The sequence below is a fragment of the Fringilla coelebs genome (assembly GCF_963513975.1).
Source record: "Fringilla coelebs genome assembly, chromosome: 21".
Classification (NCBI taxonomy): Eukaryota; Metazoa; Chordata; class Aves; order Passeriformes; family Fringillidae; genus Fringilla; species Fringilla coelebs.
In genome coordinates this window covers 1,874,194-1,899,315 of record NC_140047.1, presented here as the reverse complement: position 1 = coordinate 1,899,315, position 25,122 = coordinate 1,874,194, and the positions used below count along the sequence as shown (strand labels likewise).

At 59.5% G+C, this 25,122-nt stretch overlaps 3 protein-coding genes across 3 annotated transcripts; 2 read left to right on the top strand and 1 right to left on the bottom strand.

Moving 5' to 3' along the window:
• Positions 1-91: 91 nt before the first annotated feature.
• TMEM203 (transmembrane protein 203) lies at positions 92-765 on the top strand. Its single transcript, XM_084219541.1, has one exon. The coding sequence runs from the start codon at positions 107-109 to the stop codon at positions 515-517; it is 411 nt and encodes a 136-aa protein (XP_084075667.1). The 5' UTR covers positions 92-106; the 3' UTR covers positions 518-765.
• A 4,002-nt stretch (positions 766-4,767) lies between these two features.
• Positions 4,768-16,019, top strand: LOC311161885 (ectonucleoside triphosphate diphosphohydrolase 8-like; the record flags this gene model as incomplete). The annotated part of the gene is made up of 13 exons (XM_084219848.1): positions 4,768-4,792; positions 5,687-5,741; positions 6,637-6,772; positions 7,588-7,705; positions 8,143-8,293; positions 9,237-9,396; positions 10,155-10,388; positions 11,572-11,844; positions 12,376-12,486; positions 13,313-13,450; positions 13,926-14,098; positions 14,393-14,450; positions 15,984-16,019. 13 exons carry the CDS (start codon positions 4,768-4,770, stop codon positions 16,017-16,019), a joined length of 1,668 nt encoding a protein of 555 aa, XP_084075974.1.
• Positions 16,020-16,248: 229 nt separating this feature from the next.
• LOC311161877 (ectonucleoside triphosphate diphosphohydrolase 8-like) lies at positions 16,249-22,444 on the bottom strand. The gene is made up of 10 exons (XM_084219840.1): positions 22,314-22,444; positions 21,652-21,796; positions 20,885-21,002; positions 20,096-20,246; positions 19,436-19,595; positions 18,684-18,914; positions 17,935-18,195; positions 17,338-17,448; positions 16,942-17,079; positions 16,249-16,601 (listed from the first exon to the last, which is right to left on the bottom strand). Exons 2-10 carry the CDS (start codon positions 21,775-21,777, stop codon positions 16,392-16,394), a joined length of 1,506 nt encoding a protein of 501 aa, XP_084075966.1. The 5' UTR covers positions 21,778-21,796; positions 22,314-22,444; the 3' UTR covers positions 16,249-16,391.
• Between the last annotated feature and the right edge of the window lie 2,678 nt (positions 22,445-25,122).

Sequence of the window (25,122 nt, the reverse complement as noted above, 5' to 3'; positions counted from 1 at the left end):
GGACTGGTGCCGGTGCCGGTGTCGGTGCTGGGCCGGGCCGGTGCCGGTGCCGGTGTCGTTGCCGCTTTGGGGACCGGTGCCGGTGCCGTAACGGCAGCGCCGGACGATGCTGTTCTCCCTGCGCGAGCTCGTGCAGTGGCTCGGCTTCGCCACCTTCGAGATCTTCCTGCACGGGCTGGCCCTGCTCGCCTTCTCCGTGCTGCTCGTGCTCAAGGTGGACGGCGCGGCCGCCGCGCTCTCCTGGTGGATCGTGTTCGTGCCCTTCTTCGCCGCCGACGGGCTCAGCACCTACTTCACCACCATCGTGTCCGTGCGGCTGTTCCAGGACGGCGAGAAGCGCCTGGCGGTGCTGCGGCTCTTCTGGATCCTCACCATCCTCAGCCTCAAGTTCGTGTTCGAGATGCTGCTGTGCCAGAAGCTGGTGGAGCACACGCGGGAGCTCTGGTACGGGCTCATCATGTCGCCCGTGTTCATCCTGCTGCAGCTGCTCATGATCCGGGCCTGCCGCGTGAACTGAGCCCCGGCCCGCGGGGACCGCCCGGGGCTGCTCCGTCCTGTCCCCGTGCGGAGGGGCAGGTGACAGGAGGGGCAGGTGACAGGCGGGACAGCGCCGTGCCCCGCTCGCGGCCGTGCTGCAGAGCATCACGTTTATCCACAAGCTGCACGTCCCTGTTTGTGCCCCCTCAGCTCCTGCCTTGTCCTGTCCTGCAAGCACGCCTGGGCGTGACAGTTATTTTATTTTAGAATAAAAATGCGTTGAAGGATCGGGTTTATTTATAAATTCTTTTTGCCTAGAAAGCTGTTGTACCTCAAACTGTTGCCTGGAGGGTGGGTGGTTGCTGTAGATCTCCTGGTAGAGCTCAGACTCCTGCCCTGCCCCACCCAGCAGCTGGTTCATGTATTTCCATCTGTCCCCTCTCTTCCCTGAGCACTTCATACCTTCAGTGCTCTGACAGGGTTTTGTGAGATCATGTCGAGATCACTGGTGTGTGTATTTTTGAACAAGAATATGATTTTTCTATGTGCTTCTCTCCATTTCCTAAGCATGGAAATGGGTGTGTGGGGAGGCAGGAGCGTGCAGGGCTGGTGGTGGTTCTGAAGGTGGTCTCACTGAGCCCCACCTCAGGCTGCAGCACTGCCCCCACACCCCCAGAGAACAGGAGGAATTCAGTATTCCCTGTGGGAGTGCAGACCAGTGTGTGGAGTGCCAGTGTCACGGGCATGGCAGGGTGGCATTGTTGGGGTGTCTGTGCAGGGCCAGGAGCTGCCCTGTGGGTCCCTCCAGCTCAGGAGGGTCTGTGATTCTTGCACACCCTGAGGTGGCACTGGACTGCCTCACAGGTGCTCTTCAGCTCCTCTTGGGCTGCAGTCTCCCAGGGCTTGCTGTCACCTGCTCCAGGTGCTCAGGTTATTCCCCTTGGAGCCTCTCTCTGGCTCCCCTGAGCCAAGGACACAAACATCACCTGGCTGGTGGCAGCTGCCTGCTGCTCGTCACCCCTGGCTCACAGCTGTGTGAGCTCATCCCCCTCTTGCTGTGGTTGTGCCACACGCCCCCAGTCACCCCGAGTGCACAGGCCAGGGCTGTTCTGTCACCTGCTGTCCTAGGAGGGGTGTCAGCAGCGGCCCCAGGGTCACTGGTGTGGGGCTGGCAGGGGACTGTGGGGTGGGAGCTGTGTGGGGTCAGTGGATGCTGCAGCTCTGGGGAACTGGAGCTGCAGCAGGTGAGGGACAGGAGAGGAGCAGGACAGGCAGCAAAGCCTCTGAGTCAGGAGGGGACACTCACAAAGTGGCCCTGGGGACCCATGGTGCCTTTGGACACTCCCACAGCTGCCAACCACCAGCTAATTAATAAACTCAGGAAGGGGCTCATCAGCCCCAAGGAAGATCAAACAGATGATCACATCCCTCAGCCTCGTGCACAGCACGGAGCCCTTTGCTGCTGCCCAGCCCTGCTGGGGCTGCCTGCACCCCAAGTCCCAAAGCAGCACCAGCCCTGTCCCTGGGGTGCTGTCTGACAGGGGGACGTCTCCCTGGGGGCCACAGCCCCGTGTGCCACCCGCCCCACCTGCAAGTGGCTTTGCCAGTGTTCTGCTGCTGCCTTGGGGACAAACCAGTGGTCAGCGTGTCCCAGCTCTGCTCCTCTGAGGTAAGGCAGCTTCCCTGGGGTGTGTGGGACACAGGGGTGGCACACATTGAACAGTGGCACTGGCTGTGCTGCCCTGGTGGGGGTGCTGGGGTGGGGGGTGGTCTGGCTGCCAGGACCACCCTGTGTCCGGTCCCAGGACTCGTGCTTGGTGCAGAGGAGTCCCCTGCTGTGCCCAGGGCCACCAAGTCCTGGAACAAACCTTGTTGTGGCATTTGCCCTGGCACTCAGCAGTGTGCAGTGCTGGCACACCAGCCTCTGGCTGCACAGATTTCTTTCTGGGAGCACCAGCCATGGGGAAATCCTGCTGGAGCCTCCCCCTCTGACACAGCTTGAGGGGACCCTGACACCCATCCCCTGCCCAGTGCGAGCATTGAGGTGTCTGGTCTGGAGACGACTCAGGTCCCAGCCAGAACTCTCCCCACACTGCAGGACACCCTGGCAAAGATGAAAATGTCTCCTCTGGGTTCAGTTTTGTTGCTGTGGCTGGTGGGTCCTTTCCCAAACCCAGCAGCAGGGGAGTGCCCTGCTGGTCTGGCTGTGTGGATACCCCGGGAGAGAGGGGCAGCTTCCCAGGGCTGCTGCAGCCCTGAACCCCTCTGTACCCTGGGCTGGTGGGGAAGGAGCCTCTGCACAGCCTAGCCCAGGTGCCAGAGCAGCATTCCTGTGGCACAGGGGCAGTAGCAGCCCCAGCTGCCACCCTTCTCTGTGTGTCCCAGCTCCTGCAGGGACGGGAGCAGCCCCTGGAGAGCCATCTGAGCCTGGGGAGGGTGCACTGCAGGAGAGCAGCAGATGCTGCCGTGTCCATGCCCAGAGCACTGGCACAGCCCAGATGGGCTCCATGCATCAGGAGGACAGGGCTCCAGCATGGCCTGGCCTCCAGGGGGACAAGGGAGCTCCCAAAAGACATCTGGGAACGGGTGGTCCAAGGGACCTCTATCTCTCCTTGCAGCTTGCCTGGGCAGCACTTGTGGACGGGAGGCTTCAAATGGCCCAAACCCCTCCAGTGCTGCTGGGATCAGTGGATGGGAGGGCTGGAGCTGGTCTCTGCTGGGACAAGTGACAGCAAGACCCAGGGAAGGCCTGGCAGAGGAACACAGGGCAAGAGCAAGTGGAGCAGCTCCCTGGAGACATGGGACATGCTCAGAGCCACTGCCTGCACCTCCCATCCTGGGACTGGGGTGACCTCATGGAGCAGAAACTGAGTTCTGGGAAATGAGAGTCCCTTTTTTAACCCTGAGTCAGAGTGCTTTCCTTTCAGAAGGCACCAGGAAGGGGCTGGCAGAGGAGGTGATGTCATTTTACAAACACCCATCATCCTGGCAGTGGTGGCTGGGCTAGAGTCCCCACACCAGCCTGGCAACTCCCTGCTGGGTGCCAGAGCTCTTGCAAGGGCCACAGGCAAATAAATACCTGTCAAAAGCAGATCAAACAGGGGTGTGTGTGTACTCTAGCCATGCTTCCCCAGTGCAGATTTGTCTATAGAAGTCAGAAGGAGACACTTGGTCCCTTTCTCAGTCAGCAGCAAATAGCACATTTCACTCTCAGCAGAGCACAGCCCTGAAGCCAAACAGGGCTGGAGTTGCTGTGCCCAGGGACCCGAGGGGAGCTGTGTGAGAGCAGCTGCTCCTGGGGGCCAGGCCCCTATGGCCCTTCCAGGTCCTGGCTGCTCCACAGAGCCCTGAGACCCCGAATGCAGGTGAGACACCCCTTTGGGTGGGACTGCCTGGAGAAAATTGAGGGCGGGGTGGAGCACAGAGCCGGGTGTTGCTGGGGCCTTGCTGGGGAGGGTCAGGGACACCGAGGGCTCCTCTGCACAGCATTTCCTTCCCCCAGCTGAGATAAGGCAGCTGGAACAGTGTCCTTCCACACAGATCCCTGTGATCCTGTGGTTCACAGCCAGAGCCCAGCCAGGGCAGCATCACCTGGCCGAGCTGCAGAGCTGCACATGGGGCCAGCATGGGCAAGGGGGAACAGCCCCTCAACAAAACCTCTGGGACTCTTTCTTTAGTACAAAAAGGGACAGGAAAAGTGAAGAGCTGCTCATCCTGTGTTTGGGTTTGGAGCTGGAGGTTTTGGTCAGCTCTGGGTGCACACAGCCCCTGGCAGTGCCACATGTCCCCAAGGGAGCAGGTGCCTCTCTGTCCTAAGTGGGGACGAGACCCCTGTGCTCAGAACAGCCCTGTGCAGTCAGCAGGGGACTTCCAGAGCAGGGACACTCATCCACCCCTCCCACTGAATCCAGGTGAATCCAAGGGTTATGTGTTGTGAGGAGGTGGGAATGCAGGAGTGGTGGCACCCTCTGGGCTGGAGTCACCCCAAAGGACACTGCCATGGGAATGCTGAAGTGCCATGAGCCCACAGACACTGTACTGACACGCCATCATATCACAAAATGAAAGAGTTTGTGTTTATTTTGTTCTTTCGGGTAACAGTTAACTCTGTTTTTCCAAAAATAGGGTGAGACTAATGGGAAATGCACTACGGACATTTCCCTAAGTGTCAGAGAGGGAATTTGTTGAAATGAAGTACCATGAGAAGGTTAAAAATTCACTGCAGTATAGGATAAACAAAAGAACTTATGAAAGACTTGAGAATAACAAATCCTGAAGTATGTGAGAGCCATGACCCGAGAAGTAAAGACCAGAAGTACACTATAAATCAAATTACAAAGCCAAAGAACAACTTTGTGTGTTTCCAGTGCTCATTAGCATTGTAAATCCCTGCCCACAGGCTGGGATCACCCTTTACTCACATAATCCCCTTCCCCACAGAGCAGAAGCAGTAAAAGAAGTGTGCAGGGGCTCTTTAAATGAGGCAGAGACTGCAAAACCAATGGCTGCACTAGTTGTGGTTAGCTGTAGGGAAATGCTCATTTCTGTTGCTTCAAATGTGTAAAAATGGGCACCTGGCATGCTGAGGTTGTGTCAGCTTTGATTCACCACCCAGCACCCACCTCTGCAGAGATGTGAAATAAAATCATTACCTCGACTCAGAGCGTGAATCTGCTCCTTGCCCAGGGGTGGAAGATCCCAGACTGGGGACAGAGGGAGAGGGAGGGCCTGGAGGCACGAGGAGCCCCTGCTGTCACAGCATGGTGACACTGCCGGGGTGACACTGCCGGGGTGACACTGCTGGGGTGACACTGCCGGGGTGACACTGCCGGGGCACACAGCAGCACCTCTGCGACCCGGCCACGGTGCTGGGCAGGCCAGGGCCAGGAGCGCTGCCCAGCACAGCCTTTCCCTCCTGCATGGGCTCAGCTGAGCAGCTGGAGCTGGCTCTGGCCCTGCAGCCCCTGCCATAGCCCAGGGGCTCTTACCGGGGAGCTGCAGCAGCAGGGAGCAGCTCCGCCGTGGGCCCAGGGAGAGCGGATCCTGCTCCCCAGCCCTTCCACTGCAGGGAACCCCGAGTCCTCCCCAGCCCCTCACCTCTCCTCGGGCTCTGCAGGGACCCCAGGAGCAGCACAAGGCTGGGTCAAAGCCAGGGAAGGGGTGGCCCCAGTCCCAGCTGGGCCATGAGGGTGCCTTGGGCTCTCCCAAGGCCATGCCCAGCCGCTGCTGCTGAGAGCCCTGGCAGGGCAATCCTCCCCTCTGATGTGAGCTTGCACCTCACTGAGGTAAAACCTGCAGTAACCTCCCATTCTTTTAGTTTGCAGGGCAGTGGATACTGCAGATATCACACCCACCTCTTACAGACCTTGTAGAGAGCTTGTAATGGGAATGTGAAGGCTGGGGAGAACAAAGAGAAAACAGAAACAGCCAGCCTGTGACAGCCCAGAGAAGCAGAGGGACAAGGGTTAAATGCAGTGATTTGTCCTTCATTCAAATGAGGAGGAACTAACTGGCTGAAGATAAAGGCAATGCCAAACTGGGCCATGAATATACACCTGCAAGGCAAACAGGAGAACAGATATTCAGGAGTTTCACCTATGGCTGATGAGCCCTCAGAGAAAATAATGGAGGAAAGATTTCCCTGCAGTAACCACTTCCAGAGGACATAAAAGGCAAGTCCAAGCTGGGTTTGCTGCACTGGAGGAGCACAGAGGGACCCGAGGGACGCCCCAGGGCACAGCCTGGTGAGCTGGGGCAGGGCTCCCGGAGGGCAGGCAGGTGAGCTGCCCTTCCCAGCCCGTGAAACTCACCCTGCCTGCCCTGCTGCAGTGCCTCAGTGAGGGCTCTGCAGCTTCCCATGCTCTCTTCTGTTCTGTGCAGGGCTCCTCTCACCCTTCCTAGGCCCTGGTGTAGGAGCTGGGAGATTGCTGTGATCCCATCGTGGCTCTGCCAGGCTGTGGTGCACCCAGCCCCTCTTTCCTCCAGCTCCTGTATTTTATCCTAATAGTGCTTTTCCCAGGAAAAGATTTGATTATCCCCAGGGTTTCTGAGTGGCACGGCTTGAGGCAGGGTCAGCTTTGGGAGCGGGTCTCCTCGCAGCTCTCACTGGCACCTTTGTTCCCAGGTCCAGCCACACTTCTCCCCTGTCTGGGTTTGCAGCAGCCCTCCCCCAATGCTGGCCAGGAAGAAGTCCTTCAGCAGTGCCGTCGTCGGGGCGCTGGTGGCACTCTCCATCATCGTCCTGGTTCTCAGCCTGGTCAGGGTGGAGGATGTGATGCTGCCACCCACGGTCAAGGTGAGCCCAGAGAAGGTCCCTGAGCATCTGGTGAGCCCAGTCCCCTTGGGCAGGTGCTCCCAGCCAGCAGCTGCTCTGTGGGGCTGGGAGGGGCAGTAGCAGGGTGGGTGTTTTGTCCCCACTTTGAGGTGCAGGCAGAAGAAAGTCAGAGGGGAAGGCTCCTCTAGAACTCATCCCCGCTGTGCTGTGCCAGGTTTGGAAATTTCCTTGGGGCAGATGCTTCCTGTGCTCTGCCAGGGCACCTCGGTGTGCCCTTTGTTCCTGCCAGCTCTCCCTAGTCCGTCCCTACCCTCACACCATGGCACAAACATCCTGCTTCCCCCTGTCGTGCCCTGGGCATGGCATCCCAGCCGCTGGGGAGGGCTGGCAGGGCTCTGGCTGTGGGGGAAGGCTTTATGGGGCAGAGGCAGGTGGCTGAGTGCTCCTGGAGATGCCAACCCTGCCCAGGCTGGGTGCTGCCATGGGCTAGCAGGGAGCACGAGAGATGGGAGAGTTGCTGGCCCCAAGGTGGGGCCAGTGTAGACACAAAAGGTGTGAGAGCATGAAAGAAAATAAAACAGCATGAGGAAACAACAGGAAATGCTTGTGTGGGTTGGCATTGCAGCACAGAGCTCAGGAGAGGGAATGACAGTCCCTTAGTCACTGCGGGGGGCTGAGGCCACGGCTCTGCTCTGCCACGGCACAGCTGATGGGTTTGGTGCCTCAGACATGGGTTTGGGGGAATCTTCTGGCCCCACTGCCCTGGCAGGGCCACAATAGGGCCAGGGCCAGGCTGCTGCTCCTCCACCTTGATTCTGTATTGATTTCCCTTGCAGTATGGGATGGTGTTTGATGCGGGCTCATCCCACACCTCTCTGTTCGTGTACCAGTGGGATTCAGACAAGGAGAATGACACTGGAGTGGTCAGCCAGACCTTGTCCTGTGACGTCCAGGGTCAGTATCCCCCTGCCATGGGCTCTGTCCAGCCAGTGCTGGCTGGGGTGACCTGGCTGGACAGCCCTGTCCCTTGGGCTGGCGCTGTGGGCACAGGGAGCTGTGGCTGTGGCTGGGGGCCCCCCCTCAGCACCGTGTGGTGCCCATGCACTGGGGGGACTGGAGCATGCTGATGGTGAATCAGTTTTTGTTCCTCCACCTTGGAGTGGTCCCAGCTGCTGTCCTGGCTGGAGAGGGTGTCACCTAGAGTGACACTGCTGAAAGCAAGGGACACACAGGAGAGGAATGAACGTGTGAGTCAGTCAGGTCTCAGGGGACCCTGGAAAAGTATCTTTGTTGCTATGAGGTGACAGCCCTCATTGCCCTGTGCCCTTTTGTTCCCACAACCCTGACCCAAGCCATTCCCATCAGCCTGTCCCATCCTGATTCTTTTTCAGGGCGAGGCATATCAAGCTATGCCAACAATCCCCCTGAAGCTGGCAATTCCCTAAGGGAGTGCTTGGATAAAGCCCTGCAGGTTATTCCTGCTGAGAAGCAGAGGGATGTCCCAGCTTATCTTGGAGCAACAGCTGGCATGAGGCTACTGAGGTACTGCTGGGGCCAGGGGGTGGCAGCAGTGACAGAGCTGCAAACAGCCACTGCCAGGACAGTTCCTGCACAGGGGCAGGACCCCAGCTCCCACACTGCCATGAGCAAACTGGCGGGGAGGAGAGGGGGAAAAGGCAGCTTGGTGAGGACACAGGGAGGGCTGAACTGTCCGGGGCAATGTCTGTTGAGACATCCCCCCACATGTCCCAGTTCTAAGCAAGGTATGTTTTTCACTGCTTTGTTTGCTCTTCATTATTCCTTAATAACAAGGGGGTTGGTATGCCAGCAGATGTTCCACCTGCCCAGGTGGATGGCTGCTGGTGGGGCAGAGGTAGGAGGCAACAAAGTGCTGCAGGTCCTGTCTTCACCTTTCACCAGCCCGTATTAGCTCTCTTCAAATGGCAGCCTTCATTTCATGGCTCTTGGTTTTATGGCTGCAGATTATTTCTGTGCCCTGGCAATCAGACCTGGGAAGGAGCTGGGCCATAGCCTGCAGGTTGCTCACTTCAGAGAGCAAGAACAGCCCTGAGACACCTTCCCCCCTGGGAGGGCTGAACCCAGCCTGAAAGCTTCCTGAAAAACCCCAGAGGTCAGCACCCAGCTCTGTCTTGGGCACAGCCAGGGGGTGATGTTCCAGCCCGGCTCTTGCAGCACAACTTCCTCCAGCCTCCAGCACTCAGGCAGGGAAGGGTGGCCTGGGAAGGCTCTGGGTGACTGGGCTCAAGCTGCACTGCAGGGGAGGGGTTGCTGTTGCTCCTAGATCGGCAATGCCAAGACGAGGCAGCTGGGATCACCTCAGATGAGCAGCTCAGACAAGCCATGTAGCAGGAAACCCGTTCAGACAGACTGCTTGTTGCAAAAACTGGGAGTGGAACTGGGAGAGTTTCTTTGTGCTCCCTCTGTTGTAGTTGGGTATGTGTCCTGTCCTTTGCATCCTTCCTAGGGAACAGAACAGCTCAGCAACAGAGCAAGTCCTGGCTGAGGTTGCTAAAACCATGCAGGAGTACCCTGTGGCTTTCAAAGGGGCTCGGATCCTTACAGGAGAGGAAGAGGGGGCCTATGGCTGGATCACCATCAACTACCTGCTGGACTCCTTCACCAAGGTGGGAGAAGGGTGGAACACCCACTCCTTGGCTAATACAGCTTTTCTGATTTTCCTCAAGCTTTCTCAGAGCAGGAAAGGTCAGGGTTAGCAGCTTTTGGGAATGATCTAAGGGAAGGAGAACACATCCTCTGGTTTGCCCACAGTGAGTGAGGAGGGAGGACTCAGGAAGGAGGGTGTCTGCTGAGAGCTCAGGGCAATCTCCACACCAAGTAGACAGAGGGTGTCTCAGGGACTGGGAGGTCAGTGCAGCACAGCTGAGCTCTGTGTCCCTGCCTGGGAAGCTCCATCTCCCTGCAATGCTGGGTGACTCCAGCTGAAGGCAGCTCAGACTGAAGCTCTGTCCCAGCCCTGCCACAGCTCAGTGCTGGGCTCCTGTGGGGTCTGTGGGAGGATTCCTGGCTAGAAATCCTTTCTCCTGCACCAGACCCCTGCAGCCTCCTCAGCAAGGGCAAGTCCCCGAGCCAGTTGCCACCAGCACTTTGGCCTGGGTGTGGTGACTCAGAGCCAGGTGAGCCCACAGGTGAGGTCAGCAGCTACTGACCACCTGAGAGTGTCAGCACCTGCTCACCACCTGAGAGTTCCGTCTCTGCCGTGGCTCTGATCAATATCCCAGCTGCCTGGGCAGGGAGGGTAGGAGGGCTCACATGCAGAGGCCCATTGAATTTAATAACAAAATCCTTTTGTCTTCAATGGGATGAGAATTCTGCTCAGGGTATTCTGTGCTACTCCTCTTCCTCCCCTGGCTCTCGTTGGCAGTACTCTCCCAAAGCACACACGTGGCTTCATCCAGAGGCAGCCAACATTTTTGGGGCACTGGATCTTGGAGGAGCATCCACTCAAATCACCTTTATGCCTGAAGGTTCAGTACTGAGCCAGAATGAAGCCTCTGAGTTGACCCTGTACGGGTACAGCTACAAGATCTACGCTCGCAGCTACCTCTGCTACGGGCAGGACGAGATGCTGAAGCGGCTGGCGAAGGAATTAATTGTGGTGAGAGGCTGCTGAGGCCTGCAGTGTCATGATGCCAACCACACACCTGTACATGCTTAAAGTAAGGACAGGCAGGGCTCTTCTAGAGAGGCATCAGCAAGGACTGAGAGCGAGGACAGACTCCTTGGAGCATGGCAGGGCAAATGTGGAGAGGAGCACGGGTATAATGGAATCCCAGGCTGGTTTGGGTTGGAAGGGACTTTAAGATCGTCTTGTTCTACCCCTGCCATGGGCAGGGACACCTTCCACTATCCCAGGCTGCTCCAAGCCCCATCCAACCTGCCTTGGACACTGCCAGGGATGGGGAAAATGTCACAAGGGGCAGTTTGGGATCTTCTGGCTTCACATGGGGTGTGCAGAAGTGCAGGACCAGGCTCTTCTCAGAGGTTCAAAGTGCCAGGGCAAGAGGCAAGGGGCACAAGCTGGAACATCTGAGTTTCCAACCAGACAAAGGGGAAAAGTTTTCCCCAATAGGAATGATCAGATATTGGAATAAGACCCAGAAATGCTGTAGAGTCGTTGTCTCTGGAGATCCTCAGAACCTGATGGGTCAAGGCTCTGAGCAGCCTGCTCTAGTTGGTCATGCCTTAACAAGAGGTGATCACAGGGAGCCTACAGCTCCCCTGAACCTCAGCTACTCTGTGACTTCACAACCTGAGAAATGTGAGCTGAAGACCTTTCTCAGGCCATTTTTTGGAAGGTCTGAGGTGAAGAGCATCTTTATGGGCGTGCACCTCGCTAGCAGAGCAGCCATGGTGAGCCAGAAGGGTTTGCCCTTGTTGTATGGCCAGGAAAGTCCCATATGGTGACCTTGGATAGAGTTAGAGCTAGAACCAGAGCTAGAGCTGGTTTTAGAGGTTTTAGTTGGTTTTAGTTTTAGCCTCTCTAAAGCTAGAGAGGGCTTTACATGTCCCCAAAAATGATCCTTCTGGCCAGGGCAAACACATGCTGGGTCCTTGAAACTGGTCTGCCTCTGTGGGAGAGGGAATGAAATAAAGCAGAGTGAGAATTAGTGCTGGGCTCATGCTGGGACAGCCAGCAAGACCAGGACTGAAGGGCAGGAGGGTCTTTCCCTGCAGAGGAATTGGGAATGCCGGTGCCTGGGCTTTGGGGAGATGCTGGCTGTGTCCACACGCAGCCAGGAGGCTCCGGAGGAGCTGCAGCTGCTTTTTGCTGTCCTCAGGAGTCATCCCCCAGCACACGAGTCCACCACCCCTGCTACCCAAAGGGCTACAAGGAGACCGTGTCGCTGTCCTCCTTCCGCGCCAGCCCCTGCACGGACGGCAGCGACCCGCGCCTGTCCCTGGGCGACAGCACGGTCACCCTGGAGGGCGGCGGCAGCGGCAGCGGCTGCCTGGCAGCGCTCAGGAGGATCCTCAACTTCTCGGCGTGCGGCCAGCGCCGGGACTGCGCCTTGGACGGCGGCTACCAGCCCCCGCTCCGGGGGCACTTCATTGTAAGGCAAACCCGTCCTCCCGGCTCCTCGGAAAGGCGTGCCCCGGCGCTGGGCTGTCCCCGCTGGCCCTGGCACTGTCACCTCCCTGCAGGGCACAGGGGCAAGAGGCTCCCCCAGCACCACGTCCTGAGGGCTCACTGGGGTTGCTGCTGGGTGGTTTTCCAGCCAAACCTCCGAACGGCACCATGCTGAGACTCATCGGATCCCAGACTGGTTTGGGTTGGACCCGGCCTTGGACACTCCCATGGATTTGTTAATCAAACAGGGCTTGTCTATAGGAGTTGAGACAGCAGCTTCAGGCAAGGTCTGGCTGGGCTGGCTGTGCTGCTGTCACCAGCAGGCACCAACCCCCAGCCCAGCACCTGCTGGGACAGGGACAGGGACAGGGACAGGGACAGCAATGCCCTGGGACTACCTGGGGTGGGACAAACCCCGTGAAGGAAAACTTCACCTCCTGCTTCAGGCAGCTGCTGGGGCTGCCCCACCACAGCTCACCTGAGACATCTCTCTCTCTGTTTCTGTGCCTTGCAGGCCTTCTCTGCCTTCTACTATAACTTCAAGTTCCTGAACCTGACAGAGGGGCAGCCGCTGGCCGTGGTCAGAGAGGCCATCGAGGGGCTCTGCACAAGGAGCTGGGAGGATGTACGCTCCTCAGCATGGAGGCACAGTGGAACATTCAGAAGCAAACGGGTCCTGGGGTGGGGAGAGGGAGTGGAGACTCCTCCAGGGCAAGGCTCTCTGGTTCTGAGCTGTGTCCTACACAGCAGAGCCACCCCTGAGCTCTTTGTGGAGCTGGGACTGTCCTACATCCACTCCTTGCTCATTCACCCTTGGGAAAAGGGCAGCTAGGGCAGGCAAGGGCAGCAAGCAGCTGGGGTTGAAAGGAGAGATGGGAATGGAGGTGGGGATGCCAGGGATGATGGTGAGAGCTAAGCCAGCTGCTGGCACCATGCTGGAGACAAGTCAAATCTTGGAATCATAGAATTCCAGACTGGTTTGGTTAGGAAGGCTCATCTTGTTCCACATCCCTAGCATGGGCAGGGACACCTTCCACTAGACCACGTTGCTCTAAGCCCATCCAATCTGGCCTTGAGCACTTCCAGGGATGGAGCAGCCACAGCTCCTCTGGGCAATACATGGGGGTGGATGAGCCCAGAAATGTGCCGGCACCACCATGGGGCAGAGAGCAGGAGCCCCTTGCATGAAGAGGCTGAGATGGAGAATCTGGGGCAGGAGGTGCTACAATAAGCAACTATATCTGCCTCTGTTTCCACGTGGGGTGTAAATTCTCCCTGAAGGAGTTGCCCTGCATAGAGAGGTCCAAAATCTGTGCAGCCCAGGAGTCTCTTCATGGATGCTAATGACTGTGGAGCTACTGCCACTCATGCAGCACATTTCAGGGCTTTGTCTCTGCACAGAAAGTGCCTGTCAATAACCCCCCTTCATCCCCAAACATTCCCCACCCCAGCTCTCTTCCAGCTACCCCACAGAGAATCCCAAGCGACTGCCAAAATACTGTGCCAACGCCAACTACATCCTCACACTCCTGCTCGACGCCTACAAGTTCAACGAGACCAGCTGGAACAATATCTGCTTCCAGATGAAGGTGGGCAGTGCTCCCAGCCCTTGAGGGGGAGCAGAGGTGGTCCTGGGAGAGAACCAGGCCCACATTGGGGTGCTGGGGAGAGCCAGACCTTGTGTGGGGGTGCTGGGGAGAGCCAGACCCTGTGTGGGGGTGCTGGGGAGAGCCAGACCCTGTGTGGGGGTGCTGGGGAGAGCCAGACCTTGTGTGGGGGTGCTGGGGAGAGCTGGCTCCCACATCGGGCTGCTGAGGGGGAGCTAGCCCCTGTGCTGGGGTCCTGGTAGGGAACAAGCCCTCGTTTTGGGGTGCTGGGGAGGAGCCAGCCCCACGCTGGGCTGCTGGGGTGCTGGGGAGCAGCGGTGCAGAGAGCCCTGCCTGCCCCCATGGCACTGCTGTGGGCACAGCTGCTGCACACCGTGTGGGCTGAGCAGGATGGGTGGTGGCCCTGGGCCAGCAGTGGCTCCCCTGCAGGGCTGACCCCATCCCCTCTCTCCGGCAGGCCGGGGGTGCTGACGTGGGCTGGACACTGGGGTACATGCTGAACCTCACCAACATGGTCCCAGCTGAGGCTCCAGCCAGGCTGAAGGGCCTCAGGTCTTCCCTGTGGGCTGCAGCCATCACCTTCATCATCCTCACCCTTGTCTTGGGGCTCGCTGCCCTGCTCCTGCAGCTGTGGGTGTAGGAGCCTGGCCACGTTTGGGAGCCCAGCAGGGACAGACTGGGGCTGCAGGGTGGTGCTGGAGTCCCTGTGCTCCTGCCTGCATAACTGGAGCCCAGGACTGGGTCTGTGCTGCTGAGCAGAGTCATCTCCACAGCTCCAGAGAACTGGTCTTTGCTTTTCCATGGGCCTGGCCCCTAGCATGCAGACAAGCACTCTCTGAGGTTTCCAGAGGAGCTCCACTCCCATGGGGACACAATGGGATCAGCCTGCAGAAACCTCAGCTGAGCCTGTGTGCCTCCTGCCAGCGCTCTGCGTGTTACAGACATGGCTCCATCCCACCAGCTGGCCCTGGGGCTGTGGAGGGTCAGCCTGGCAGTGGGACAGTGCCCTGGTGCCAGCCTGGCGGGGCATGGGGCAGGCACCTGGGGACAGGGTGCTCCGTGGAATGCCAGCTCTGAGCGTGGTCACCAAGAGCCAGCGGGTCCCTGCTGGGTGTGCCAGCCTGAGGGATGCTCTGTGGGACCCCAGCTGGCCCTGTGGAGGGTCTGTGGCTGGGGCTTTCGTGGAGATGGTCTTGGAGAAAAAACACTGAGCATCCACAGTCAGAAGTGTGCCCTCCAGAGAGTCCATCTCATCATCTCATCACCATGTTATGGCATGTCACATCATCTCATCATCACGTCTCACCACCCACCTCATCCTCTTCCTTTTCACCTGGAATAAAGGGATTGATGTTCCTCAGTGCCTTCCTGGAGACAGCACTGTCCCACCAGCAGAAGGCCTGGACCCCATGGGTGTCAGGATGAGGCTCCAGCAGGCTGTGAGTCCTGCCCTGCACATGGCTGCGCTGGTCCTACCCATGGCCTTTGCCTTTGGTTCTGCTCATTTTTAGCTGCTCTGTTGTCACCGACATGTTTTATGAAAAATCCTTTCCTTAGGATATTTCCTCCTGAGAAGCTGAGAGGCCTCAGTAACAAAATGTAAACTATTCTTATCTGCTGCTGTGGAATGCAACAGGTGGATCTGGGATTGGTCTCCTGTGGTTGTTTCCAATTAATGGCCAACCACAGCCCAGCTGTCTCGGACTGTTTCAGTCAGCCTGAGCCTTTGTTATTCATTCCTTTTCTATTCTTAGCCAGCCTTCTGATGAAATCCTTCCTTCTATTCTTTTAGTATAGTTTTTAATATAATATATATCATAAAATAATAAACCAAGCCTTCTGACCATGGAGTCAACTTTCTCGTCTCTTCCCTCACTCTGAGACCCCTGTGATCATGGTTACACTCTGTGGATGATTCATGCTGTTGTTTGCGTTCCCACAGTGAGGAGCAGACCTTTGGTGTCCCTGTGGAATGCTGGGCACCTCACAGCTCTCGTCACCCAAATAAACATTGTAAAAGGCAGCATGTGGGGAAATGCCTGCTACTCTGCTCCCAAATCGTTGTGATTTTATTCCTTCTGTCTCCCAACTAAGGGCTGAGGATGACGGAGACTCAGGGGTGAGGCAACGAATCCATGGGAGGTGTCCCTGCAGACACTGAGGTGTCTGCTGGACTTTGGAGTGGAGCCAACAGGGCACAGGGACAGGCCTTTTTCTTTCTCTGAGGAGGTGTCTCAACTCACCCATCACTTGGCTGCCAGTAGGACTCCCCAAAAATGTACGGGTGGCCCTGGAAGCTGCCTCCGCCGTGTGCCAGCAGTGTTCCTAAGTCACCCCGTGTAGGGAAGGGCGGATGAGCTGCCTGCCAGGCACAGGGAATGGGCTGCAGCTGGACTGGAGAGGAACCTCATGCAGGAGAGGAGGGAGCTGTGCCACTCCCCCCCCCCCCGCCCAGGGTTTCCCAGCCCCAGGCAGAGCCCTGTCTACCAGGCCAGTGTCCCAAACATCCCCACAGCCATGGCCCCTGGGGCTGGTGCTGGCCGTGGGATAGGGCAGGACGTGTGTGTCCCACCCAGGGTTTCTGCTGTGGGCTGTAACCAGCCCTGTGACAGTCCCACTGCTGCCAGACCCCCCAGTCCCCATCTCCAGCCAGCCCGCAGCACGGAGCCCCTGCCCCGCATGGCCGAGCCCTCCCTCCTGGAGCGTCTCCAACCAGCAGCGCAGGGAAAGGAGAGCCAGAGAGCAACAGCCAGGAGCAGGTGCTTTACAGCTGTGCCAGTTCCAGCTCAGCAGGCCAGGACTCAGGGCCCCCCAGGACAAGTCCGTGGCCCCTGGGCACACAGGGGTGGTTCTCGGGAAGCAGCTCCTTGCAGAGGTGTGGCAGCAGGACTTGCAGCCTCGGCAGCCTCTGGAGGCAGTGCTGCTACAGCTGCTCATAGTCCAAGGAGTTTCTGTGGCAGCACGTGGCTGTGAGCAGGCAGAAGATGAGGATGAGCATGATGGCCAGCAGAAGTGTGGCTGCTACCCAGATGCTTCTCGGGAGCTCTGTGACTGCTGTGGGAGGCTCCGAGGGGATCATGTTGGTGAGATTGAGCATGTAGCCCAGAGTCCAGCCCACATCTATGTTAGCAACCTGTGCAGACAGACAGGGAAGAGGGATGGGAAAGGCTGCAAAATACCAGGCAAACTACAGAAGAGCCTGCACCCCCAGGACCTGCTCCACAACCACCATTTCTGTGCCCACCTTGGGCTGCAGAGGCTCCAGCAGTGCCATAAACTGGGGGAGAGCACAAAAGGCCAGGCCAGATGTGCCAGCAGCTGCGTGAGCGTAGCTCAAGAGCTGCCCTGGGTATGGGCAGTGGGGCTGTGCTGGTATCCCCCTGGTTTCCCCTGTCCCCAGCAGCAGCAGGGTGGGCACAAGGCACTTCATGGCACAAAGTGTGGAAGCTGGGGGCTGCTGGACACTCTCCTACCTGCCGGATGAAGTGGATGCTGGACCACGTTGTGATGTTGAATTTGTAGCCTTGCAGGAGGAGGGTGAGGATGTAGGAGCTGGCTGTGCAGGCGTCACGGAGCTGGGTCCTGCTTGCTGTGGGGAACAACTCCTGCACCTGAAGAGGAGGGAGAACAGGGGGAGGCTGGACACAGAGCAGTGCTGGATGTGCCCACACTCGGGAACAGCCCCTCAGTGCAGCTGGGAGCAAAGAGACTCCGGGGAGCTGCAGACTGCTCTCCCATCTCTCTCCAGGGGCAGAGACCTTTGTGCTCCTCCTGGCTCTCTACAGCTGAGCACAGCAGAGGATGGGCTGGGGATGAGCCTTCAGGGAGCCCAGTGCCCAGGTGAAACGCACTCCTGGGCAGAATCTCACCTGTTTCCAGCTGCTGTTGCATATCTGTGTGATGGTGGCATTGACCAAGCTCAGGGACTGCCCTCCTGTCAGGTTCAGAAAGTGAAGGCTGTGATAAAACCCTGAAAAGGCCTGTGGGTGGCGAGACCAAAGGTGACAGGTTATTGAAGCACTCAGGCCACTGATGCCACCAACCCCTATGCAGGGGTCCCTGTAAGGCCCTGCCCATCACTGCAAGGTGCTGGCACTGACCCTGGGGGAGGGAGTTGGGAATGCTGCCCACACAGACAGGGAATGGCGCTGGGAGAACAGAGTGCTGGGGCTGCCTGCCACACAGGTCAGCAGCCCTTTGATGGTCTACCAGAAAGTGCTGGCTCACAACCCCAGGGCTGTTCTTGCACTCTGAGCTAACTCACACAGGCTCCCTCAGACAAGGTCTTCCCGTTTCCCTCAGGGAACACGGGGACATGGCAGGAGGCACAAGCCACCTTCGAGCACAGAAGAGCTCTGCAGATAGAACCAGCTCCGAGGATGCCTCTCTCCCCACCCCGTTCCACAACCAGAGACTCCCAGTCCCTGCCTTCACCCTCCCCCAGGGAGGGGACGGAGGCTGCTTACGAAGAACTGTCCCCGCACGGGGGGCTGATAGACGCCATTGAACCCGCACGGCCCCTGCGCCCCGCAGCTGAAGTTGAAGAGACTCCGGACGGCCGTGCCACACGCGGCTGGGTCCCCTGTCCCCGTCACCGTGAGGACAAGGCCAGGGCTGGCTGAGCTTGGCGCACGCACACAGGGGCTGTCGTAGAGCTCTGCCACGGTGATGTTCTCCTGGTACCCCTGGGGGTAGCAGGGGTGCTTGATCTGGACACTCGAGCTGGCCTGGAGAGAGATGGAGCCATTAATGGGGCTGCAATGCCACTGAGACCCTTCCCACAGCCCATCCCAAAAAGCAGGACTACACCCCAGGAGCACTGGATGCACCCCACCTGGGAGCTCCCTGAGCAGCCCTGGCTCCCACAGCACTGGGCTCTGCCTCCGTCCCCAGGCAGTTGTGCAGGAACTGTGCAGGGAAACCTCTCTCCGGGCAGAAATGGAGCAAGGCCAAGAGCACGGTGACAGCAGAAAAGCTACACATACAGCTGGCCTTGGGAAATTACAAATAATGCCACTGCACGCCAAGATGTGGGGAGAAGGGAGCCCTGGATGGCAGCCACTGCCACCTTCCACGCAAACGAGGCAATTTTTTGCTTCCCTAGATAAAACCCAAGCCTCTGCTAATTCCCAACTCTTTGCCCACAGGCACGCCCGACACTGCAGGCGGAGATGTGCCACGGCACTGGGATAGGGCTGAGCAGCTCCTGTGGCACCTGGTGCAGAGCTGCCAGCAGCATCTTCAGGGCCTGGCTCTGCCCGTAGCACAGGTAGCTGTGGCTGTACAGGGAGTAGTTGGTGCCGTAGAGCCGGAAGAACACGGACGTGCTCCTGTCCTCCACGGGGACCCCGGGCTGGAAGGTGATCTGCGTCGAGGCACCGCCAAGGTCCAGAGCTCCCAGAACCTCGGTGTCCTGGGGATGTTCCCATTTCTCTGCAAACGAGAACTGACCCAACACACAGCAAGGCTTAGGCTGAACTGCAGGCACTCACACTCACACTCCCATCCTGCAAGGAGTTTTGGGCCCCGGGGGCACCTTTCACGTGCTCCTGGCTCCCCATTTCACCCCTGCCTGTCCACATCCTCCTCAACCCACAGACATTTCCACGGAGCACTCAGGCGCGGCCTCTTGGCTGCTGCACATCTGCTGGGATCCAGACACTTGGAGCAGGGACAAAGAAACCCTGTCTCCCGGAGGTTGATCCCACTGCCATATCCCTGGGAGCCCAAAATCCGCCCGTGTGTCAGCACACGAGAGCACAGGGCCAGGCTGAGCTGGACACAAAGATCCTGTTGATCATATTAATGAGGTGGAATCTGCAGCCCACTACCACAGGGGACCTTTGGCTGGGTGACCAGTGCCCCAAAGCTCCATTCCTCCCTCCTCTGCAGATGAGGAAAGTTGGCTGTAGCTGAGACAGGGACTTTCTCCCCACTACCCCTCCCCTGCCCTCTCCCCAGCTGCACCTTGACCAGTGTCTCCAGCAGGTAGTTGACAGTGATCCAGCCAAAGGAGCCCTCCTCGCTCCCCGTCAGGATCCGAGCTCCGCGGAAATCCACAGGGTACTCCCCAATGGCCCTGGACACCTCGGCCAAGACCTGCTCGGCCTTGCTGCTGTTCTCCTCCCTGCCAGCAAAGGCACAAACACCTCAGGTGCTGCAGGCCCTGGCTGGCACCTCTGGCAGCCGGGCTGGCACTCAGAGGCTGCCGTGCCCTGCCAAGGAGCTGCTCCCAGACATCTCTCCAGCACTTCCGTGCCCGCAGGTGGCTCCTGCAAACCCCAAATCCCTCGCCCAGGGCCTTGGCACTCTCCCTAAAAACGCTGCCTGCAGGCTCTGCTGGAGCCCTGGCAAAGTTCGTGCCACTCACTCTGGCAAAGGGGGCTCATCCCCTCCGGGGCTGCTGCCAGGCTGGCGCTGCAGAGGGCCGGGCGCGTCCCCCAGGCACGGCCAGCGGCGCTCCCGGACACCCCCTGGCACCGCGGGCAGGGCTGCTCTGCCCATCCCCACGGCCTGGCCGGGCAGCACCCCTGTGGCCCGGGCCGAGCGCCCCGCTGCCAGCCCCGGCTCCGGCGCGCCGCAGAGCGCCAGGAAGGGCAGGAGGTGCCGGCCCGGCCCTGCCGGTACCTCAGCAGCCGCATGCCGGCCGTGGCCCCCAGGTACGTGGGGGTCTCCCGCTGCTGCTCGGCCGGGACGATCTTCATGGCCCTGTCCAGGCAAGGCTTCAGGCTGGCACCAGCCCCCGCGGGGTCGTCTGCGTAGCTGGAGATGCCGGGTCCTGCCACAGGGAACCGCTGATGGAGAGAGCCCAGCGCCACCCCGGAGGGACGGCACAGCAGGGGACATGTGCGCCCAGGAATCCCCAGGGAGCTCTCCTGGCCTGCTCAGACACACCCAGGTGTCCCTGCCATAGCCCCAGCCCTGCTCGGTTTGGAGCGGCACGTATACACCAATGCAAACTGCCCCCCAGGAGCTGTCAGGCCCCACCTGGATGGGGACAGGGGACTGCTAAGAGATTTGTGCAGAGCTTTGGGGAGGCCCTGTGGGCACACAAAGGTGGACATAATGAAAGAATGTGTGAACAGATGTGGTAAGAAGAGCCAAGGAAGCTGAGGGAGAGGAGAAGGAGCAAAGGGCATATCCAGCATCCCAAGCTGTGAGCTGATGCACATCTGGACAGGACTGGCTGCAGGATATGAGCTAAGTGGGGGCCCAGTTCCTCCCCCACCTCTGCACCTACCAGTGACTGTAGGGCTCCCTCAGGTGCAGACAATCCCGACCCTTTCCTGTGATTCCTCACAGGGCAATCTCCCTTCAGCCCAGAGCAGGCTGAAAGGGATCATTGATGGTGCTGTGAGAGTTGGAGACAGCGATCCAGGAGGCTGCCAGAGAGGGAAGGCAGACTCTGGCACTCACCGGACACAGAGCAGGCCTCCACCTGGGACACGATGCCCGTGCCGTTCTCCTTGTCTGCGCACCACCGGTAGATGTAGAGGGACGTGTGTGTGGAGCCAGCGTCAAACACCAGGCCGTACTGGGGAGGAGAGGGGACATGGGCTCACAGCTGGCTCGGGGCTGCACCAAGTGCCACGGGGGTTTCTGAGAGCTTCTGCCCCTGCTTCCCCTGTAGGAGCGTGAGCAGCAGAGGTCTGCACATCACCCTCCCTTCAGCAGCCCTGCTCCACCTCTAACAGCCCCGGGTTCGCCACTCCAGCGAGTCACAGCTCAGGAAGGACGCGCAGGTCAGCGGGGTGAGTCGCAGGGCAGGGAGGCATCCGGGCATGGCCCAAAGGGCTCAGGCTGCTCCCAGGCCTTTAGCAAATCTCACAATAACTGACATTTTTTAGCAGACCAGCCACAGAAAGCAGTAGGGAAAGAGAGGTGTAAACCCAACAGGTGACCTGGATGTCTGAAAACAGGGAAGAGAGTGACTGTGGTGGCAGATGGGGCAGCTGCGGAGAGAAGGCTGCACCTCTCTCTCCCACCCTTACCAAGCAGCCAGGACTGTGGTTTGGGGGAGGCTGATCTGCCCAGTGCCACCTTGATGAGGTTAAGTCCCGAAAAGCTGGGCTGGTTATGGGGAAACTTGCAAGCTGAGAGGAAGGCAGGGCTGATGGAAGAATTCGAGACAGAAAGGAGCTGGTGGGATTCTCAGGCTCCCCCAGGTCTCACTGGACACCTACTTTGATTCTGGTAGGAAGGACAGCATCCTTTGCCGGGATCAGGACCAGGACGAACACGACCACGGTCAGCAGTCCCAGCACGGCCGCCCAGCCCCAGCCCACCGCCCGGAGCAGGCGCGGCGACATCGATGGGCTCTGGGGAGGTCTGTAGGAAGGGATGGATTGGGGAGGGGTCACTGGGGAGGGATGGTCTTTGGGAGGTTTGCGGGGAGGCGTGGTCTCTAGGAGGAGGGCCTGCAGAGAGGGACTGTGGGCAGGGGCGGCTTTTGGGCGGGGGGTGTGTGGGGAGGGAGGGTCTTTAGGAGGAGGGTTTGGGGAGGGAGGGTCTTTAGGAGGAGGGTTTGGGGAGGGAGGGTCTTTAGGAGGCGGATCTATGGGGCGGGATGGTCTTTGGGAGGATCTACAGGACAGGGGATCTTTGGGAAGTTCTGCGAGGAGGAAGGGACTTTGCCAGAGGAGACCCAGGCCGCCTGCCTGTGCCCCGAGCCTGCAGCCCCTCTGGGGGTCCCCTTCGCCCTATAGCTCGTGGTCCGCCCCACCCCCTAAGTGACCCCCTAGGACACGAGCTGGGCCAGTGGGGAGACCATGAACTTGTCTGGCTCCGAGCCACGGCAAGGGGCAGGGGCGAAGCTCCCGCCTGCCGCGGTCCGGCCGCCCCGTACCTGTGCCCGGAGCCCTCTCTGTCCCCCCGTGGGGCGGTGATCGGGGCACGGCCCGTTCCCCGCCGGCTCCGGGCCCACGCCGCCCCGGCGGAGCAGAGCGAAGCGAAAGCGAAGCTGAGCCGCTCTCGGACGTCCGGGTCCGGCCCCGGCCGGGGCGGGCTCTGGGCGCTGCCGCGGGCGGAAAGAGCGGGGAGCTCGAGGCTGCCGCTGCCCGCACCGGACACCCGGCTCCGGCCCGCCTGCTCCCTCCCTGCTGCCTGCCTGTACCCCTGTCTGTCCCCCTGCCTGTACCCTCCTTGAACCCTGCCGGCACCACGCTCCCGCACTCTGCCTGCTCTCTGCCCTATCTGCCCGTCCGTCTGCCTACATCTCTGCCCGTACCCTACCTGCTCCCTGCCGGCACTGTCCCAAAGCCACGGGACTCTGGCCATGGCCAGGTGCTGGCCATGGGGACAGACCGGACTCTGGCAATGGGGTGGCTCCCTAACCGTGCGGACAGTTCGGTGCCTGCCTGTGGGGATGGATCCCACGCGGGGACAGCTCTTCACCTACCAGGTCCTTCCCGTTTCTGTGCCGAGCCGCGCTGCCAGCCTGGCTCGGCCTGCAGCAGGACAGCGGGGGTCTCGCAGAGCCGAGAGACAGCAGGGTGACAGGGCAGGCTCGGCCCCTCACAAACCCCTGAGTTTGTGCCGCAGGTCTGGCAGGGGTGTCTGAGGTCCCGGAGCTCAGCTGCTGCCTCCGGCGCCAGGCTCTCGCAGGCTCCGGGGGCCGGGGCTGCCTGGGATCTCTCTATTCCCTCGCTGATCTCCCTGGGCAGCGCAGCCCCTCCGCCCCCGGGCTGAGCGTGCCAGGCTGTGCCGCTACTCCAGCAGCGAAGTGGTTAATCCCGGATGCTCTTAACACCCTGGCTCTCCAGCCCCAGCCCCGCTGCCTCCCGGACAAGCGCTCTCCTGGGCAGGTTGCTGGTCCGGGGCCAAGGGGAGGGCCCCGCCGGCGAGGCAGCCTTTGACCAGGAGCGGGCTCCCAGCTCCAGGTACGCGCTGAGTCCGGGCCGAGCGCGGCGGGGCCGGAGCGGCGGCCGGAGCCGGCGGGGTGAGCCGGGGCAAACGCGGCGGGGAGCCGGGCCCGGGGGCTTCTGCCCCTCGATGGAGCTGGGCTCGGAGCGGGCCCCGGGCAGCAGCGGGGGCGGTGCTGGGGGCAAACACGCTCCGTGGGCCGGTGCCAGGAGGACGAGAGGGCCGGGGCGGCCACTCGCCGCACGAGGTTCCCAGGTGCCGGGGGCAGAGGGGCACGGAGGGCACAGGGACCAGGCATGGAGGGCACTGCCAAGCCCCAGCACTGGTGGGAGGTGGGATGCAGGGAACTACTCTGCCTGTCAAGGATGCTCCTGGCATCCCTAGTCACCCTCTTAGAACCTTCAGAGCGCTTTTGGCTTTCAAATGCCAAATGTGCCCGGTGGGAAGTCGGCCCCTCTATTGTCCTGAGCAACAGGCAGTTTAGATCCAGCAGTGGCTCTGTGCCTTTTGCTCCAATTTTTGAGGCCCTGCTCCCTGTGCCCAAGGGATGCTGCAAGTGAGGGATGTCCCACAGGTGTTTGTCAAGCCCTTCATCATGGCCAGACCTACACAAACAAGTGCAGCCCTGCTCTAGCTGCTGGGCTCAGCTGGAAACTTTGCACACCTGGAAATGGGCAGGCACTGTGCAGCATTGTGCCTCCTCTGCAGCTCTGGAGGCATCAGCACCACTCTCCTGTCCTGAGTGGGTGGTAGCAGGTACTGGAGCTGGCCAGCCCTGGGATGCCACAGAAAGCCTGGGCAGATCGATCTGCTTCTCACACTGTTTCCCACCCACTGGGCTCCCTTTCTGTGCCCTGTTCTCCTGCCTGGGAGAGCTAGCTCTGTGCTGCCTTTGGGTGTTGCCCCCTGTCCAGTCAAAACGGGAATTAGTCCCTAGGAGAGCAGGAGGAGCCCATTTCCCACCCTCTCCTGCATGCAGCACAGGGCAATTTGTCACCAATCCGTGTCTTTCCATTTCACAGCGCCTGGGACAGAGTTTTCCAGGATGTAGGCTGGGCTGCAGACTTTTCCCATGGCTTTGTTTGTTACCTGGAGCAGATGAATCACATCCCAACGGCACAGTTATAACTGGGCAAACCCCAGCAGGGCTGGTAGGATGTAGGACTGCAGATATGACAACTGGGGACATAATTAGGTGGTTATCTTGGTGGTGCTGGGTTAATGATTTGAGTCTGAGATCACTTTGAATCAATAGCCACTTTAATATCTCAAAGAGGTTCTTAATGATTCCCTCTTTCTATGACAGGGATTTATCAGAGGATTCCTTACAATCTCTTCATAGCCATTGTAGAGAGAAGGCTCCTGGCTATAGGACAAGGTCTGATAAGGGATTTTGGTGGCCCCATGTCCCATGAGGTAGGCCCAAACAGCTGCTGTTCATTGTTGTGCATCTCATGCCATGCAGGAAATTGGTCACCCTTGTTCATTGCCAGAGATGCTGACTCCAAAACAGGAATCAACATCTCCTTTGACCCTGGGGCTTTCCTCTTCACTGGCCTGGGAAAAGGGCAGGGGAATTTCTCAGGGATTTTATGCCACTGCAGGAGAATTGTGTAGCTGAGTGACAGCTCCAGGTTCCACCCAAAGCACTGGTGGGGTTAAACCACACCTCTCATGCCCAGGGCTCTCAGGCCACCCGCAGTTTTTAGCTGAAGCGTGAAGCGAGGTCAGCCTCAGCAGGATGCAGCAGGCATCCTGCCTGTGTGGCTCAAGGCACCAGGCGGGGCAGTGCA